The sequence below is a fragment of the Centruroides vittatus genome, unplaced genomic scaffold, assembly GCF_030686945.1.
Source record: "Centruroides vittatus isolate TY-2023 unplaced genomic scaffold, ASM3068694v2 contig_559, whole genome shotgun sequence".
Lineage (NCBI taxonomy): Eukaryota > Metazoa > Arthropoda > Arachnida > Scorpiones > Buthidae > Centruroides > Centruroides vittatus.
This window is the reverse complement of record NW_027122332.1, coordinates 125,640-143,905: the sequence shown is the minus strand read 5'-3', so window position 1 is coordinate 143,905 and position 18,266 is coordinate 125,640. Positions and strand designations below refer to the sequence as shown.

The following is an 18,266-nucleotide window of genomic DNA, read 5'->3' as shown; positions in this document are numbered from 1 at the left end:
ACCTACTTTAGTCAAAACTATAATCAGCAATTCCCCAATGCAAGATATCCTCAAGGACTTTCCACATCTCACTCGTCCTCGACCGTTTTCAGATAAAGTCAAGCACAACACAGTGCATTATATAGAGACACACGGTCCACCCGTATTTGCCAAACCCCGTAGATTGCATCCGGCTCAGCTGCAAGTAGCAAAGCAAGAATTCCAGCACATGATGGAGTTAGGTATATGCAGACCATCAAAGTCCAACTGGGCTTCTCCCCTCCATATGGTGCCGAAGGGCTGTAACGATTGGAGACCTACTGGAGACTATCGTGCCCTGAATAGGATAACTGTTCCCGATCACTATCCAGTGCCACACATCCACGATTTTGGTCAAAGTCTACACGGAGCCCGAATATTTTCCAAGATCGATTTGGTTAGAGCCTTCCATCATATACCAGTTAACCCAGATGATGTGCCAAAGACAGCCATTACAACACCATTTGGGCTATTTGAATTCGTTTTCCTCCCTTTTGGTCTCTGCAACGCAGCCCAATCATTCCAACGATTCATGCACGAAGTTTTGAAAGGCTTAAACTTTTGTTTTTCATACCTAGATGACATCCTCATTGCTAGCACTTCGTGGGAGGAACATAAGATGCACATGCGGCAAGTGTTTCAACGCCTTGACAAGTACGGTCTGCAAATCAATGCATCCAAGTGTACTTTTGCTGCTCCACATGTATCATTCTTAGGATACATGGTGTCTTCCCACGGTGTTATGCCACTTCCAGAACGTGTATCTGCCATAACTCAACAGAAGCGACCACAGACACTCAAACAACTGAGAAGGTTCTTAGGCATCTTGAACTTCTATCGTAGGTTCCTACCCCATGCGGCCCATCACCAAGCTCCTTTACATGACCTACTTAAAGGAGCAAAGAAAAACGACCAGCGCGAGATTAAATGGACTGACAATTCGATTCAGGCATTTGAGTCATGTAAGTCACAATTAGCAGATGCCACCTTACTACATCATCCTTCACCAAGTGCTACCCTTGCACTTCACGTCGATGCATCCGATTCTGCTGTGGGCGCTGCCCTTCATCAAGTTACAGCACAAGGTCTCCAGCCACTGGCGTTCTTTTCCCGCAAACTGAGTAACTCTCAGCGTCAGTATTCTGCATACGACCAAGAACTTCTGGCTGTGTATTTGGCTGTGAAACATTTCCAGTTTATGCTGGAAGCACGACAGTTCACCATTTACACAGACCATAAACCATTAACGTTTGCCTTCCAGCAACGACACGATAAGTGTACACCCCGTCAGTTGAAACATCTTGATTTTATAGGACAATTCTCAACAGACATCAGACACATAAAAGGGATCGATAACGTTCCAGCTGATGCTCTTTTCCGTGTTGAATCAATTAGTAGCCCATCTATAGATTATAGCAAAATTGCAAAAGACCAACAGCAAGATCCTGAGCTCCAGTCTCTCCTGACTTCAAGTGACTCATCACTTGTACTTAAGAAGTTTAAACTTCCTGATAGTGATGTCGAAATTTACTGTGATATATCGACAGGTCGCTTTCGTCCATACATTCCGCCTAGTTATCGTCGCACTGCTTTCAACACTGTCCATAACCTGTCCCATCCAGGTGTAAGGAGCTCAACAAGATTGGTAAAAGCAAAATTTGTTTGGCCATCCATCAGTAAAGACTGCCAGACATGGTCTCGCACCTGCATTTCTTGTCAATGGTCGAAGATCCAGAGACATGTCGCTAGCCCTTTGGGAACCTTTCCTATTCCAGACGCTAGATTTTTAAATATTCATATTGACATTGTTGGTCCATTGCCACCTTCCAACGGCTCAACATATTGCCTCACAATCATTGATAGATTTTCTCGTTGGCCTGAAGCAATCCCGTTGCCAGATATAGCAGCTGAAACAGTAGCTTCAGCCCTGTACTCAGGCTGGATATCTCGCTTTGGAGTGCCTGCCCAAGTAACATCTGATCAAGGACGGCAATTCGAATCTGGCTTATTTAAATCCCTCACTCAACTTCTTGGTACCCAAAGAGTTAGGACAACAGCATACCATCCAATTGCAAATGACATTGTTGAACGCTTTCATCGTTCACTTAAAACTGCCATCAAGTGTCACTCTACTGAAAGATGGACGGAAGTGCTACCTACAGTCTTGTTAGGATTACGAACTGCGCTCCGTGAAGACACCAATACTACCGCAGCTGAGATGCTCTATGGCACCAGCCTCTGACTGCCTGGAGAGTTTTTCGTCCCAGGTTCTCAGGATGTCAATCCATGTTCTTTCGTCGAAAAACTCAGGACGATGATGGCAAACTTAAAACCAGTGCCTGTGGTGCACCACTCCTACCGCAACCCATTTATCCACAAAGAACTGCAGTCATGTTCCCACGTATTTCTTCGCAATGATGCTGTACAGAAGCCCTTGCAGCCTCCATACGATGGACCCTACGAAGTCGTGTCACGTGGTAGCAAGACATTCACTCTATGCATAAAAGGAAAAGAAACTGTAGTTTCTATTGATCGACTGAAACCGGCTTTTATTCTCGCAGCGAGTGAGTCGGACCAGTTACCCCCAACGTCTCTAATGCCAAGACCAGCGCCAACTAAACGTACCACAGACAATCCAGCCCCAACGCGACAAACTATCACACGCTCTGGCCGACATGTAACCTTTCCCGCTCGTTTCGTGTCGCAGACACTGGTGGGGGAGTAGCTGTGGCCGCCAGCGCCAGAGATCCCGAACACTGCCTGGCAACACTTGCCAACGAGATGTTGGCTGGCAACGTAAAAAAGAAGCGCGAAAGTTCGCGGGTTTTTGCCTGGATGTTGGCCGAGGATGTCGATGACAGTTCTCACCTTTTTAATAAAGTTTTTTGTTACTGTTCGTGTTTGTCTGCTTAGTTCTAAAGATCAGTAGGATCGAATGACAAACAGTAATCACAATTAATTAAATATTTGGCGCGTTGCCTGTAAAGTCGCTTAATTGATTAAAAGTTCCGCTTTAGTTAAGTTAGCCACTACAACACTAGTATAGTAGTTTGTAAATGCGAAAAATAAAATTCAAGATGACTGCCACAAATGGCACAGTACTTGTAAAATTTAAAAAAATGGGAAATGTGTAGTACGTCATTATAATTTTTATTAATTAACAACTGTAATTTTTTGTCATTTCTAAGTGAAAATTTAATCAGAATAGTGGCGGTTAAGATGCTAGTCGATCAATCCGGATGGGCCAAAATTCCCAGTATTTTTTCTGGGTTAGTTAATCCTGATATTTCGGGCCCCACTCACCACCTATCCTCTCCATTATGGACCTAACTGGATCCTGAAGGCTAGGGTTTCTCAACCGGAATCCCTAGATTCCAGTTGTTTTTTTAACCCGGGAAATCCCGCAAGTTTAAAAATTCACTTTTTTAAAATTTTATGTTAAGGTCAGTGGCGTAGCGTGGGTGTCAGCCGCCCGGGGCGGAGGAAAATTTTGCCGCTCCATTATTTAGGTAATTTTAAAAGATATTATTATTTATTGTGAAATTTTGCCGCCCCCTAAAAGTGCCGCCCGGGGCGGGCCGCCCCTGCCGCCCCCACTACGCTACGCCACTGGTTAAGGTTGAGGAAATTTTGCAAATAGAAAGTATAATTAACTCATGAACTGTTAAAATACATTTGTATTTATTAATTTTAAACATACTTAGTTTTTTTTTTTTTTAAATTTTTGCTCGTTATGGCACATCACAAATGGTCAATAATCAATACGTAGCTTATTTGTGGCAGGACACTCAAAATTCTTTACCAGTAATATCTGGAATAATTGTGCTCATGCTGTCTTAATATTTAACCATGCCCGGTAGCTTCAATAACTGCGTAACACCAGGTTGTGCAAATTGGGCAAGGATACAAACGAGTACGAACGAAGTCTGCAAGAATGAAGTTTTTCTTCATAATCTGATTATTAAAGACAAACGAACTGCTGAATTATTGGGCTATGATGTTGCTATTAAAGCAGTCGAGGTAGACAAATCAAGAATACTAGGAAACAAAAGAAGTACTACAATCTCGAAAACGAACTAGAAATCTTTCAGGATACAAGTGAAAAACACATAATATTTGTCTTCTCTTAAATGCATTAAACACGATTCCAATCATATCAATTGAATCGGAAAAGGCATTCTCGGTAGCAAGACTTTTCATTACTAAAATAAGAATTAGATTGAGTGATCGGAGTATTGACCATCTTTTCTTTTTAAAATCTTATAAAAATTTACAATATTTTGTATTTTTTTTTTTTTTGTAACTCTTTCCGCCCTGTGGGCATTAAGAGGAGCTCTTATAGCAAGCCCATTATGGGTTCGGCCTGGCCCACAATGAGACGGCCAGGTGGGGAGGGATGGGGACCGACATATCTGGACGGACCACCCCAGAAAAATTGCTGGGGATTTTTCGACCCGTCCGGATTCGATCCCGGGACCCCCAGGGCGGCAGGCTGCTAACCTTGACCGCTTGGCCATCCGACCACTAATACTTTGTATTATATTTTATTCAAAAAAAATAAACAAATAAAAATTACCTTCTAAGTTAGAAGTTTGATCTAAGTTTATTTATTATTATTATTTTTTTAAATTTTCAATTCAATTCAATTCAAAGGTATTCTTGTTGCAAGCAGTTTTCAACAAACTTTAATAAACTTTTTCTATTTGTGAAAATATTAAATAACTTAAAAATGAAAAATAATTATATAAAATAAATCTTAAAATCGAATTATATCTTAAAAATAATTAATCCTCGGACACAGTTCACTTTTTCACGGAATCCTGGGACAAGAAAAAGACCGGGAAATGAGAAACCCTTATATATATATATATATAGTAGAGCATCGATTATCCGACCCCCAATTAACCGACTGCGTTCTAGTCGGCAAATTCAAATGTCCGCTAGTGATGTGGAGCTACAATATTTGGTTATGTCTTGGCTACTTTAATATTATTTTTGTTAAAGTTTTGCATGTTTTAGCTGGCAGCACTGGCTCGACCATGAAAGAGAGGCTAGTATTTAAACCAGGCCTAATGCACTGTACTAATAATGTATTTTTTCATACTTTTCGGTTATCCGACCAACCCGTGTCTCCAATTAAGTCGGATAATCGATGCTCTACTGTATATATATAACGAGTAAAAATCTTCAATAATTCCGACCCCATTAGAAATACAATACGTGACCCCCATCGCCCTATCCCTTCGACCTTTAAGTTCTAAATTTTAATAGTATTGATTTCATACCAGTTTGTATCAATCATACCAGAGTATTTATATTCATTCCGCCATTTTCAATACTTTTAATTCAATCTAAACACAATTGTAGTCAATGCTAATTTCCGCGCTAAAAATTTGACATTAAATAATTAGACATTTATTACTCTGCTGAATGCGTTCAACATATTTTTGAACTGTGGTAAAACGATTTCATAAAAATTCAAAATATTTGCAATTTTAGATGTAATAAAAATGTCCACAAAATATTTCAGTATTACTTATATTTATTTATTTGTAATATTAATAGAGTAATTCTGATATTTTGACTATGCCTTTTAATGCATGGAACCAGATTTACTTGCTCTCCAATAGCTATAGTCATTTCGTAACACTTTCTTGACTTTATTCTTTGGAACAATTAATAAATGGGGTTTGTCCCAAATAGAAATCAAATTGAGGACCTTCTAATGGAAACAAATGCTTCCAATTTTTATTTTTTAACTTTTTCCACTCTGTAGGCACTAAAGGAACCTTTTATCACCCATTGCGGGCTTGGTCAAGCTCACGATGGGACAGACGTCTAGCAAAGCACAGAACCAAACACATTATTTGGTTCTATGGAACTAATGAGAGCGATGTCTCCCGGGAGGCCATTCTAATAAAAACTGGCCCCTATTTAAATGTTACAAACTTGAAGAAAATCCAGAAAATCCACGTGGCTAGCCCGTTGGCAGGACTCGAACCCACAACCAACTCCCAGTGCTTGGCAGTTTTTATCCATTCCGTCAATGGTGAGTCTTGGAAATTTGAGTAACAGCAGTAGATAGTTAGCAATATAAAACCGGCATTCAAAATTATCTTGCTTTATGGATTTTATGCCTATATTAATTAATAAACGGCAAAAAGCTGAAATATTTTTTGATACATTTGCTATTTTATTCTACATTGTACAATGACTGATCCCTATAAACGATAACAATACAATCCAGGAAATTTCGGCACTCAGTATATGACAACATTGAACACAAATAAATTTTAAAATATTAAATTTTTAATTATAAATCTTCGTATAATGGAAAAGCTAACCGCAGGATGTTTAAATTCATTCTCTTTTTTTAATGCTTGTCAAGGATTCAGCCAGACTCGCAATGGGAAAGAACAGGTGATGCGGAATGGGCCTAATATATCCGGGTCAAATTATCCATGAAAATTGTAAGGTTTCAATCTGGACTTCAATTTGGGTTTTCCAGAATGGCAAGGCTGACTGCATCATCCATCCTTGCAATCAGTCTTCCAGAATTAACAATTGTCAAAATGATTAAAAAAAAAAAACCACTTACAGGGAACAAAAAGTATATAAGAAAAAACAATTAGCTTTTAAGGATTCAAAACGGACTTCTCTGTCACTGGAAGCAAAATATCTTCAGACCACTATCTTCAGCTTTCAGCAATTGATACATTTTACGTTTTGCCAGAAGCTGAAGAGGTTAATGGTCTGAAGATTTTAAAGGTTGGCAACAAAATTACAAGACATCATGTGTAGGATTAATATTAATAATAATCATCAGTACTTCAGTAATCCTGAATAACTGTTAATATATATTATTAGATTTTACAGTATTCCATAAACTTTAGCAGTGGCTCCTACTATTGACCATCTATTATACGCACGCAATGTTCCAGAATTTTTTAATGTCCATAGTTTGCAGGCTGAAGGCCGAAGCGGTTGAATGTAATACTTGTTTGTTGTAATCACACATTATTTTCTCTCCACTTTATAGTTTATTGTTCTGATATATCAGTAGATTAAAACGTACGTATATATTAAAATAGTATGTCTTGACTGACAAAACATTTCTTTGTCCATGTCAGGCATTTCTTCCACAGAAACTTTTGAAAGCAGTGGTTTTTTCCTAGCCTGACAATTCGTTAGATTGAAATTATGCATGGATTTTTGATTGATTACACAAATGTATTTATCGATCTGTTTGAAAAATACTGTTTAGTTTTGGAGTTGATACAAATGAATTTTTCTTTGCTTCTTGTAACATTCCTTTGTCCTCACAAACTGAAATTTTTCTTGGCTGTTCACAGTTTGACAAATTTGAAACAATTCCATAAGTTTTAAGCTTTTTCACAATACTAAGTTTTAAACTTTTTCATAATAGCATCCATATGAATACCGGTTAACTGATGGATTTTTTTATAAGCTATGTCTAATTTTGTTAAGTTGAATAATATTTTCTTTTATTGCTTGCAATAGCATCTTTCCATTCATCTGCATAAAGTAATTTTTGGTTAATTTAAAATGCTAAAGCTAATGTTAGACTTTACTCTTATGTTAGTAAATTTCTTTTCTTATGCAATATATATACATAGGAACTAACACTTGTGAATTAAAATTAATCCTTTCTAATTTATGTGAGTTAGAAAAGTTATTTTAATATGGTGATTACGTATAGTTTTCTGTTTTTTAAATATAAAATAATATCAGGAACATACAAAAGTTTGTGTTCGTTTTCGACACACCAGTGACAGTCCAAAACAATTTTCACATGCAGAGAGGACCCTTTTTTTCCAGGGGTGGAACCTCAAATAAAAGGTTGTCTCCCTATTTACGTTAAAAATTAATCAAATAGCAATAACTTGACATCTACAGCTAATATATTTTACTGAGTTGTTTAAACTGTGTGATTTGTGTATTTAATAGATGAAATATTTGTGTAATTTTAAAATAGAAAAAGACTACTTTGCCTTAAATGCCAAATTTAAATTTATTTTCTTAAATATGACAATGATTTAATATATAAAAAGCTGTATAATTTTATTTTCATTATGCGAGTAAATATATTTAAATATTATACCAGTTTCAAGATCTTCTCTGTTTACTCCATATATACATGACTTGAACTTCAATCTATTAAATCAAACAGATTTAATTATAGAAATATAGTTTTCAATATAAAAATACCAAGAAATTTATAAAAATTACAATTTTCCAGATAAAATGAGAAATATTTTCAATTTGACAGGCAATTTCTTGTATTTCTCCTGAATATCTATAATGGAAAAATAATAATAATCAAACAAAATTTATTTTATAAAATTCAAAAATAGATTTTCTTTTTAAAGATTTAATTCAAAATATAACAGAAATTGTTCTGAATTTAAAAATGGGCATTTTGTTTTAAGGTATGATAAAACAGATTACAATAAAATATAATGTCTTCAAAAACTGAAAAATTTTAAATAGTTTTGTAATTGAAAATTAAAAGTACAGTGGGTGATCGGTTAATGACATAATCCGTTCCAAGACTTTGTTTGCTATCCAAATTGTTCTTTAACCAATTATCAATTTACCATAGATTTTTATGGGAATTTGATTAATTTGTTCCAGAGACCCCATAAAATAAATAATAAATTATATACTTTCTTACTATGTTTATTTATATGTAATAATAAAAATACATATATATTCACAGTCTTGTATTTTTATCAGTCGTGTTTTTTTTCCATTTGTAGGATGATAAAGAATCTGTCCAATGTTGATTGCTTTTCTCTCTCCTTTAAGATTTTTCAGAAGTAATTAATAGCATTTTCGTCATAGAGATCCTCAAGCCTATTAACCTCAACCTGGTCTGGATGTTATTCTAAGACCGTTGTTCTGACATCCTCCCACTTCAGAAGGTCTTTAATAGCAGATGTTGTCATTGATCCTCTTTCGTCTTCCTTTTTTTTGAAGAAAACACATCTTGCTGAGTTTCTTGACGTTCTTCATTTAAGAGTTTTTAGAGTTCTGTTGTCAGATCAGTTTCAGGTTCCATTATGAGCTCTTCAATGTCATCTTCATTCACCTCCAATTCCAGATCTCTAGCGGTTGTCACAATTTCATCCATAATTTCAGGGATATTACCTCTGTCTCCCTGAATGCAGGAGGGACACAGCTTTCGCCAAGCAGAATTCAATTGTCATTAAGTGACTTCTGACCATGCATCTTGAATGAGCTGTATAGCTTCAAGAATATCAAATTTTTTCCAAAATGTTTTTTAATGACATCATTGAGAACTGGTATGCCTCAAAACACTGACAAAACAGTGCTCAAATGTACAATTTCTTGAAACCTGCAATAACCTCTTGATCCATTGGTTGAATCAATGAAGTGGTATTCAAGGGCAGAAACTGCTGTCAGCTAGGAAAAATTCCAGAAAAATTATCTTCAAGGTCTTTTGGGTGTTCTGATGCATTATCCAGTGCTTTCAATGACAATTCATTGGTCTGAAGGTAATCCTTGACACTTGGAGGACAAACTTCAAACAACCATTCTTTGAAAAGAGCCTGCGTGACCCATGCCCTTTTATTCGATCTCCACATCCCTAGCGATCTTTCTTTAATTATGGAATTTTTTTTAATGCTGTAGAGTTCTTAGAGTGATAGACAAGAAGCGGGATAAGCTTCATATTACCACTAGCATTAGCTCCCAAAAGTAATGTCAATCATGTACAGTAATATTTTATTTTGTCTTTTGTAATGTAGGTATGGTTCAGCATGTGCTTCCAAAATAAACCAGTTTCATCATGACTGAAAATTTTTTGTGAACAATATCCTTCTTTTTTAATGAATTCTTCAAATTTGAGACATTTGAGACTAATGCACAAAAGAATCATGTAAATGTGAGGCCTGAATGAAATTCAAAATTTTGGTGTTAAACTGTTAACGAATATCTGTAGGACAGTTAAACTCTCACCTTCAGAAAATAAAAACTGACACCAAACTTAATGAGTGCCCAACAGTCTTGCAAAGACTGTTGGGCACTCATTAAGTTTGGTGTCAGTTTATTTGTCAGAAAGGTAAACCTACAGCTTGAATTACAATGGAGAGTTTCAAAGTTTGGAGGAATAATATCTGATCAGTATCGGGTTGAGCATCTCTCATGCTCCGAAAGGTTTTGAATTGTTACCTGGAGCCAAGGGAAAACCAATCGGTATTTGTTATTTTATGTCTCTTGTTTTTTGTGTTTGTTCTGTGAAGTGTTCATTGTCCGAACATAAAAATCTTTTGCGAAAGTGTTCATTATCCGATTTGTTCGCTGTCTGAACTGTTCGTTAACCGATCACCCACTGTATAAAAAAATTCTACAGTTATAAGCGTAGATTATAGCACATTTTATTAAACTTAATTAAAAATGAATTATATATTTCATTTTAAATTATTGTTATTATCCAAGAACATTGTAATGTACATTAAATCATTGGAAAACTGTCCAAGCTTCACATTTTCCCATTACAATTTCTCAATGTGCATGTCATGTCATATAGTACGCATCCAACTGATACTCAAATTCTTCCTATGCTTGCTACAGTACATCCGTTGTCACTCCTCCCACAGAAGCCACAATTCTATAACAGCAGCAGATTATTAACATTACATAATGAGAAGTGATTCTAACTTTGAAAATTGCAGAACATAAAATGCCTCTGCTGCAGATCACCATTTTCATTTATGTGCTTCCTAGTAGTATTAGATGATAAGATATTTAAATATGAGATGTTAGATGAAACCTGAACAGTTACTCTATTGATTGGTGTATATCACATATTTCTCAGATAATAATTAACATAGTATAATTATAATTATAGTAATTTAAAATGGTAGCATTCATTTTGGAAGACCTTGTATATGGAAAAATTAACAGCTTAAAACAAAACTATAAAAATTGATCTGCTGTCCCGATCTAATGCAATAATACTAAACAATATGTAATATAGATTATTATAAAAGTTGACAATGTAACAATTGAATTATACATTTCTAATATATGTGATTAAATATAGGTCTGTAACTTAATTGGCTATAATTTGCATTTACAAGAAGAATATTTAATGTAATAAAGTTACATTGGTTTCATTCATTCACCAACATATAATTAATAGAAACAGACTTCCTACAGAAAAGCAGATATTGAACATGCTATCGGGAATGTTTAAAATCTCAAAAAAGTAAAATATTTTGTGTTACAAAGTGTCAAAGTTCAACTCTGGATGGTTCATAAAGCATCAGCAGTCAATGCATTTAAGCATCATTTGTTTTTAAAAATATTTATTAATTTACTTTTCATTATTTTATTTATCTTACTATTGATTATCACATTTTTAATTCTCCATGACAGGACCAAATAAGACAAAATGGGAAAAAGATTGGGTGAACTTTTACTTCTAATGCAACAATTTAACATGTCCAACATTGTATACTGTACATTCTCATGGTTTAAAATTAATCATTCTGAATGCAATAATAAAACTGGTCATCTCAAAGAGGATTATGAGTCTGAATGGCCATTGGTCAGATAAAGGGAGTGTTCAACTTAAGGAGAATTAAAAACAATGAGTCCTATAAAATAAAAGTTCTGTTCTAAGAAAAGTGGTCATCTAAAAAAAACGGTTGGCTTAAATGGGTGGTCATCTGGAGAAGTTTTACTGTACTTGCTTTCCAATCTTTAGCATTCTAAGCCATTGTCTCAGCAAAATTTTATTATTAATGGAAGGAAATGTTTTCTAATGAACATTGAGGGCACTACAGAAAATTTTGCTTTTGTCTAGATCAGTGATTTTCAACTGATTCTCACGAAAATTTTTGAAGGTTATTAAATAAATTATTTTCAGAAGAAATCCAAAGAATAATAAGTGTATATATGTCAAAATTAAAACCTCTTTAAAGTGATTATATGAGTTTTTCATTGTTATAATAAATAAATGTATACATAATGTAGTAAAATATATATATAAGCAAAATTATGTGTGCCTAACATCTGATTATTTCATTTAAAATGAATTTTCTTTAAATCAAAAATGTATCTATAGCCTAGTTGTCCATATTTAGTTCAAATTATTTTAACATAGAAATAACAGAACATTGGGCAGGTTTCTAAAGGCAATTATAATGACACTTTTAAATGCAAATTAAGACTTAATGTTAATTGATTTTCTTGTGTAATGAAAATTATTAATTTAAATAACTATTGTTAAAACCTACTGCTATATTAAGAAACAACAATACTATTTTATTTAATTCACAAAAAATATAGACAAAAAGATTTAGGTTAAGTGGCAATAATATGGCAATAGGATGTTTACAAACAACTTTAAATCATGTGATTTTTTCACTGCATAGCATTATAATTTAAGTGTCACAGAAATTTAACTATAGGTTCAAGTGTGCCATAAGATAAAAAAGGTTGAAAAACACTCGTCTAGATCAGTGTTTCTCAAACTTTTTGGTCCACGACCCCCCTTTTGCACTTAAAAATTTCAAAGGACCCTTGAAGAATGACTATGTGTAGAAAAACATCCCGGAGGGAGGGGGTTAAGTACCCTCTCATGGTCGCTCCAGTGCTGCAGCTAAAAATGCATACCAACTAAAATAATATTGGAGTAGCCCAAGACATAGCCAAATATTGCAGTGCCACAGCACTAGCGGAAATTTAAATTCGCCGACTGAAAAGCTTTCGGTTGATCGGTTTTTGGATAATCGACGCTCTACTGTATTTCTAACTCGACTTGCCTACAGACACAACGCTGCTAGCAAACACCGTTCCAAATGACAATGTTGTTCTATCATAGTTTAGGCTGAGAGTGGAACTCAGGGGATTCCCCAATAGAGCACAAATTTATGAATATTAGGCTCGTATTAAAATATTTATATTGTTTTTATTATTTATATGTGCAATTTATTTAAGTAAAAATTATTTTATATATTTTTTTATTTCTATTATTTCTAAACATAAATCCATAGTAAATTTAAAATATTTGAAAAAAATTGATCTGGCATCAATTTTTCAGCGACAACCCAAATATTTTTCACGACCCCCACTTTGAGAATCACTGATCTAGATGATTCTTTTGACCGCTCATTAATAAAATAAAACAATCGAAATAACTTAAAATCACACAAACTGAAATGACTCAAATGACTGTTATTTTCCAAAATGATCAGTGTTGCCACAATGATTTTGTCGTCATATCCAGATAAACCAGAAATTTATCAGAATTTTTCCCATAAGGAATAATGGAAAAAATTTCCACATATTTAAATCACTTTCAGAAATGCATTAGATTTAGATTATTAGATATGGCTGTTTATAAAACTAATATTTATATAAATAATAATTATTATTTGCAATGTGGATATGAAGACCATTGCAAAACATTAAGAAATGCCAGGACTGGGCTAGTAAAGTAATCAAGAGGGGTCTATAAAATCAAAAATAGTTTCATAATTCATTACATAAAAATTATATATCTGAAATGATTGAATGACAAGTATCAGCATATTAAGACCCTACAGATGGCTACAATTTCATCCATTGTATGAGTATAACTCAACAGAGTGACCAAAGTAGCTAAGGAAGATTGGGGACATTATCCTCCAATTACTATTCAGATTATTCGAGATAAATTACAGGAGTCCAGATAGATATTTGAGTTCAGACTTCCATAAAAATACTAAGCTGATGCTTTACTGAATCCAGCTGATACATCTGAAATGAACATTTAAAACTATGTTACTAAATAAGAAGCTTACCCTATTAAATGAGTTGATGATAAAATCCATTAAATAATTGAAAATTTACTAAGTAAAATGTGAATTCTTGAAATCATCATTTTGCTTATCAGAAATACTAAAATGTTTAATGGCTATGTATAACATAGTGGCATCTTATTAAATAGTATATTTACAATAATATGAAATTATTTAGTTTCTAATATACATTAACTAGTTGGGACTCAACTACATATACATATATAAACAGAATTTAAAAATTAGTTAAACTAAGCATGTTTTCTACTAAAGCTACTTTGTTAAAATACAATTTCTGCTTTAAGCTAGCTAACCACTGTAGTGCTAAGTGATTTATGAGTGTGAGGACCGGGTTAAACCGGCCCAACCGATTTTAACATTTTATTGTTCAAATCCCCTCGGGCGATAGCGATCAAAATCGGAGATAGCGATCAAGATTCAAAGGATATGCAGCCTTCCGCCGTCAAACACGCTTCCCTCCTCTCCGGATCCGATCTCTGAGTCACGGAGATCGACTCATCACCCACCGTCGCGATTGGTGATCGCAGCGAACGAGACCTGGAGTATATAAAGGGGGGAGATATCTGAGAATGGGGTTGCTGAAGGTCCGCATAAGACGCCCAACCCGTAGGATCAGTCCAAAGAATCGAGGGCCGAACCCCCGAAGCCACCGAAGCTCGCCGACGACAAGCCGCCCCGACCGATCCTCCTGCTTACCTCCATGATCGGAGAGCCGAGACGATTTCACCTTCGATACCAACCGAGATATCAGAAGACGAGGTATGATCCCCCAACATGTGTAAACTCTCTCTCCCGCGATTAGGGACGGGATGCGTAGCTTCTCTGTAGTAGTTCCTATATTCAAATAAACCATTATTTGTGTTGTCCTGTTATTACGGATATTGCCTTTCCTTATCGACGACCCCACACACTCCGTCCACTCGACCTGACAATTAATTACCCAATCCTGACGAGTCGGGATATCATAAAAATTTAGCCATCCTTGACAGTGGGGTGGGTCTTGCCGACCTGTTCGCCGACGAAAAAGAGGTACGACTCCGTCCTACCTCCCGGCGTTCCCACATGAGCATTGAAGGCAAAAATGAAAATGGCTCCCACCATAAATTTTATGCATATTACATACTGTAACTCAAATGAAGATTGTGACATAAGAAAATCTATTTTGAACTGATTATCGGAAAATATGAAATGCTGTTTTCTATATAATCTTCTATTCTGACAAACATCTTCAGGTTTATTAGTAATGAAAAATGCACACATTATATTGTTGCTGTTTACCACATAGGTAGTTGTATTTTTATGTAATATTGAATTTTCTTGATTGACTGCCTTTGATAATAAAATATCAGAAGCAGCTGATCAAGCAAGAATTCTGCATCATTTCTAACTAAATATTTCTATTTATACACAACTATGCATAAAAGGAGCCAAACAACAATGAGATTTAGATGTGTTTCCTACAAATACAGAAATTGCTTAAAGTATCCTGTAGCAGCTTAAGTAAAGCATCTTTACTAGGAAATGCACTCACTATATGATAAATTTATATATATGTAATATTAAAGCATGAAATATTTAAAATTGCAATATTTACTCACCTACTATAGCACCAGATTCCAAGTGACAGTATGCATATCATAAATACAACATTGCATATCATTATAAAGAATGTTAAGTCGATCAGATAAAAAATTTTTGCAAGGAAGTGAGTTATAATAGCAATAGTAATAAGAATAAGGGGTGTTTCCACCAACTTAGTTATATTTTTGCTGTCATTCAATACAATGTAATTCTGAAGTAAATTTTCAATATCCTGCAAATAAAATGATAAAAAAATATATTTATATATAAAATAATTTTTAATAGTTATATAATTTTATTATTGTTACTGTTACATCATTTAACTGTCATTTAATAATATAATAATTTACCTTCTCTAAACTTTCACGGAATGATTTTGAATATTCTTCCCCTCCCATCTTATATGCATTATTAAATAATTCAATGGCTTTATTTTTGGCTTCTAAATGCACCAAGTATAAAGTTCTTGGATTAAGGTAGGGCTGAATTCCTCCACATATCTAAGTGAAAATTATCAAAACAATTAAAAAAGGAATTTTTATTTTAAAGCAACAACATTCAAATTATCATTACCCTTTCCATTGTGTCGTTATATATTTTTTTGGCATTATGTACTGCATTTATATTATTTATTTCAGCTGTTGCCTAAAGAAAAAAATAAACTGTAAAATAGTAAATTTATATTTAAAATAAAGCATTTTAGAAGAATTAATTACCATAAATATTGTTTTAGGAGCAGGCAAATCGTCATTCTGATAAACTTTTATATATGCCTACAGAAAATTTTTAATATTTAGTAAAATTATAATGTATTATTAATGTTTATTTATACTATAATAAACAAGATGTAACTGTTTTTTTAAATATTAATTTTATGCTATCAATTGTCTAATTTATCTTTATCAAATACGTATTTTAAAAAAATACTTAGTTTGAAAGAAATTAATTCCTGAGAAGTGTGTGATGTACACCAATCGATAGAACAACTGTCCAAAAATTGTTTTCCATCTACAATCAAATGTCTTGCTATCCACAACCTCTAGGAAACAACATAAACTGTGCAACAGAGATGTTTTGTGTTCTGTAGCTCAAAAAAATCAGAATTAGTCATCACTTGCAACATAAGTTTCACAGACAATTTCAAAGTGTGACCCACCAAGTAAGACAAACATTCTTTGTGGTATCAACAGCTCCAGGAGAAAGGATGCATTTGCAAGAGGAAATCTATGATGACCCAATGTCAGAGGAAAATGAGAATAAAACTGAAAGCTTAAGATTGATTTTATGTTGTGTATTGTTGATATCACCTACAAATAGTTGTCTTACTTGGCAGATCACTTTAAAATTTTCTGCAAAACTCATGTTGCACAATGATAACTGATTCTGAGTTTGCAAACTGTGGAACATAAAATGCCTTTTCCATTGCAGAATTACCATTTTTCTGTATGGTGCTTCCTAGAGGCAGCAGGCAAAAACACATTTGAATGCAGATGGGAGATGAAACTTGAACAGTTACTATAACGATTGGTATACATCATATACTTCTCAGGTAATAATTAACATAATTACAATAATTTAAAATGGTAGCATTCTTTTTAGAAGATACTGTATAATAAAAATGTTTATATCTGATTTAATTATACAATCACAAATTAAAGTATTGATGACACAATTGAATGAAAGTGTTATGTTACAAAATCAATGTTTAAGTTTCTATTACGTAATTTTAATGTAACATAATCTATTCATCCAATGATAAATCTCAAGTGTTGTTTAATTTCAGAGATCTTTGATGATGTTAAGTAATAGACAAATACATTACATCATCATCTATGCAAGACAACTGGATTTTGAATAAATGCAACGTAACACCTTCAACCACTTGTGTCTTCAATTCTGAGAAGTGATTATTATTTTCCTGAAAAATAATTTTATATTTATAACAGTTAATTCTTATAATAACTTCATGTTATGTGATATAATGATAAACACAGAATCTTTTTATTAATGACGTTTTAACTCTCATTAAAATATATATTTGTATATTATATTTTTAAAACAAGAATATAGCAGATGTAAGTGTTAAATTTGACAATAAGGATCATATAATGGATTTTTTCCTAAATTTTAAACTTTCAATTGAATAATGTTTATAACTCAAAATCTATATTAAATCGTCAATAGACATTTTTTGAGTAATGTATTAAAAAATCATGTTTTTTGTTGTTTCTATAATACCGTAATTTTGTGCAGATAATTTGCAGCAGTTTAAAACTTGCATTGGCATATAATCCCATAGAAAATTATTAAATTGGTTATAAAATCCTTGAGTAATATGCACCACTATATAACACACATCTCAGCTACCGAAAATCATTGATATACAGTTGGAAAACAGTTTTTTCCCTGTTCATTGTAGATGTAATTATAAAATACATGAAACATTTGAAATGGTCCATTAGGACCAACTGATGTTGAAAATACAAAATAGCTATTGGATGACAAAAGTTTTTGTTGTATTGCTTCATTTCTCAGTTTTATTTATCAAGTAACATTAATAAAAAATAATAATAGAGTTAAAATTCACATAAAAAGGCATTAAAAGCCTTTTTATGTGAATGTTTCTCTTGAATCAGTAAAATTGTTGGCATGATATGTTTTTAAGTTACTTAATAATAGAGTTGATAATATCAATGATATGGGTTCCACAGACAATCACTCAGTTCTTATTCATTACAGAGAATGTTAAGTTTTGTTCAGTGAAAGATTAGCTTCCTTATATGATAAAAATTGATAAAAATCTTGTAGTCACCA

At 33.7% G+C, this 18,266-nt stretch overlaps 1 protein-coding gene across 2 annotated transcripts in view; it reads right to left on the bottom strand.

The window, feature by feature from the left end:
- Positions 1–8,031: 8,031 nt before the first annotated feature.
- LOC136978864 (atlastin-1-like) overlaps positions 8,032–18,266 on the bottom strand; it is a 39,211-nt gene continuing 28,976 nt past the window's right edge. For both annotated transcript variants that reach the window (XM_067274682.1, XM_067274681.1), the window contains 6 exons: positions 16,169–16,225; positions 16,026–16,097; positions 15,803–15,952; positions 15,470–15,684; positions 8,269–8,335; positions 8,032–8,193 (listed from right to left, as the gene is read on the bottom strand). In XM_067274682.1, the coding sequence (XP_067130783.1) occupies positions 8,146–8,193; positions 8,269–8,335; positions 15,470–15,684; positions 15,803–15,952; positions 16,026–16,097; positions 16,169–16,225 (609 nt within the window). In that variant the 3' untranslated portion in view covers positions 8,032–8,145. The remainder of the gene's footprint in view (positions 8,194–8,268; positions 8,336–15,469; positions 15,685–15,802; positions 15,953–16,025; positions 16,098–16,168; positions 16,226–18,266) is intronic.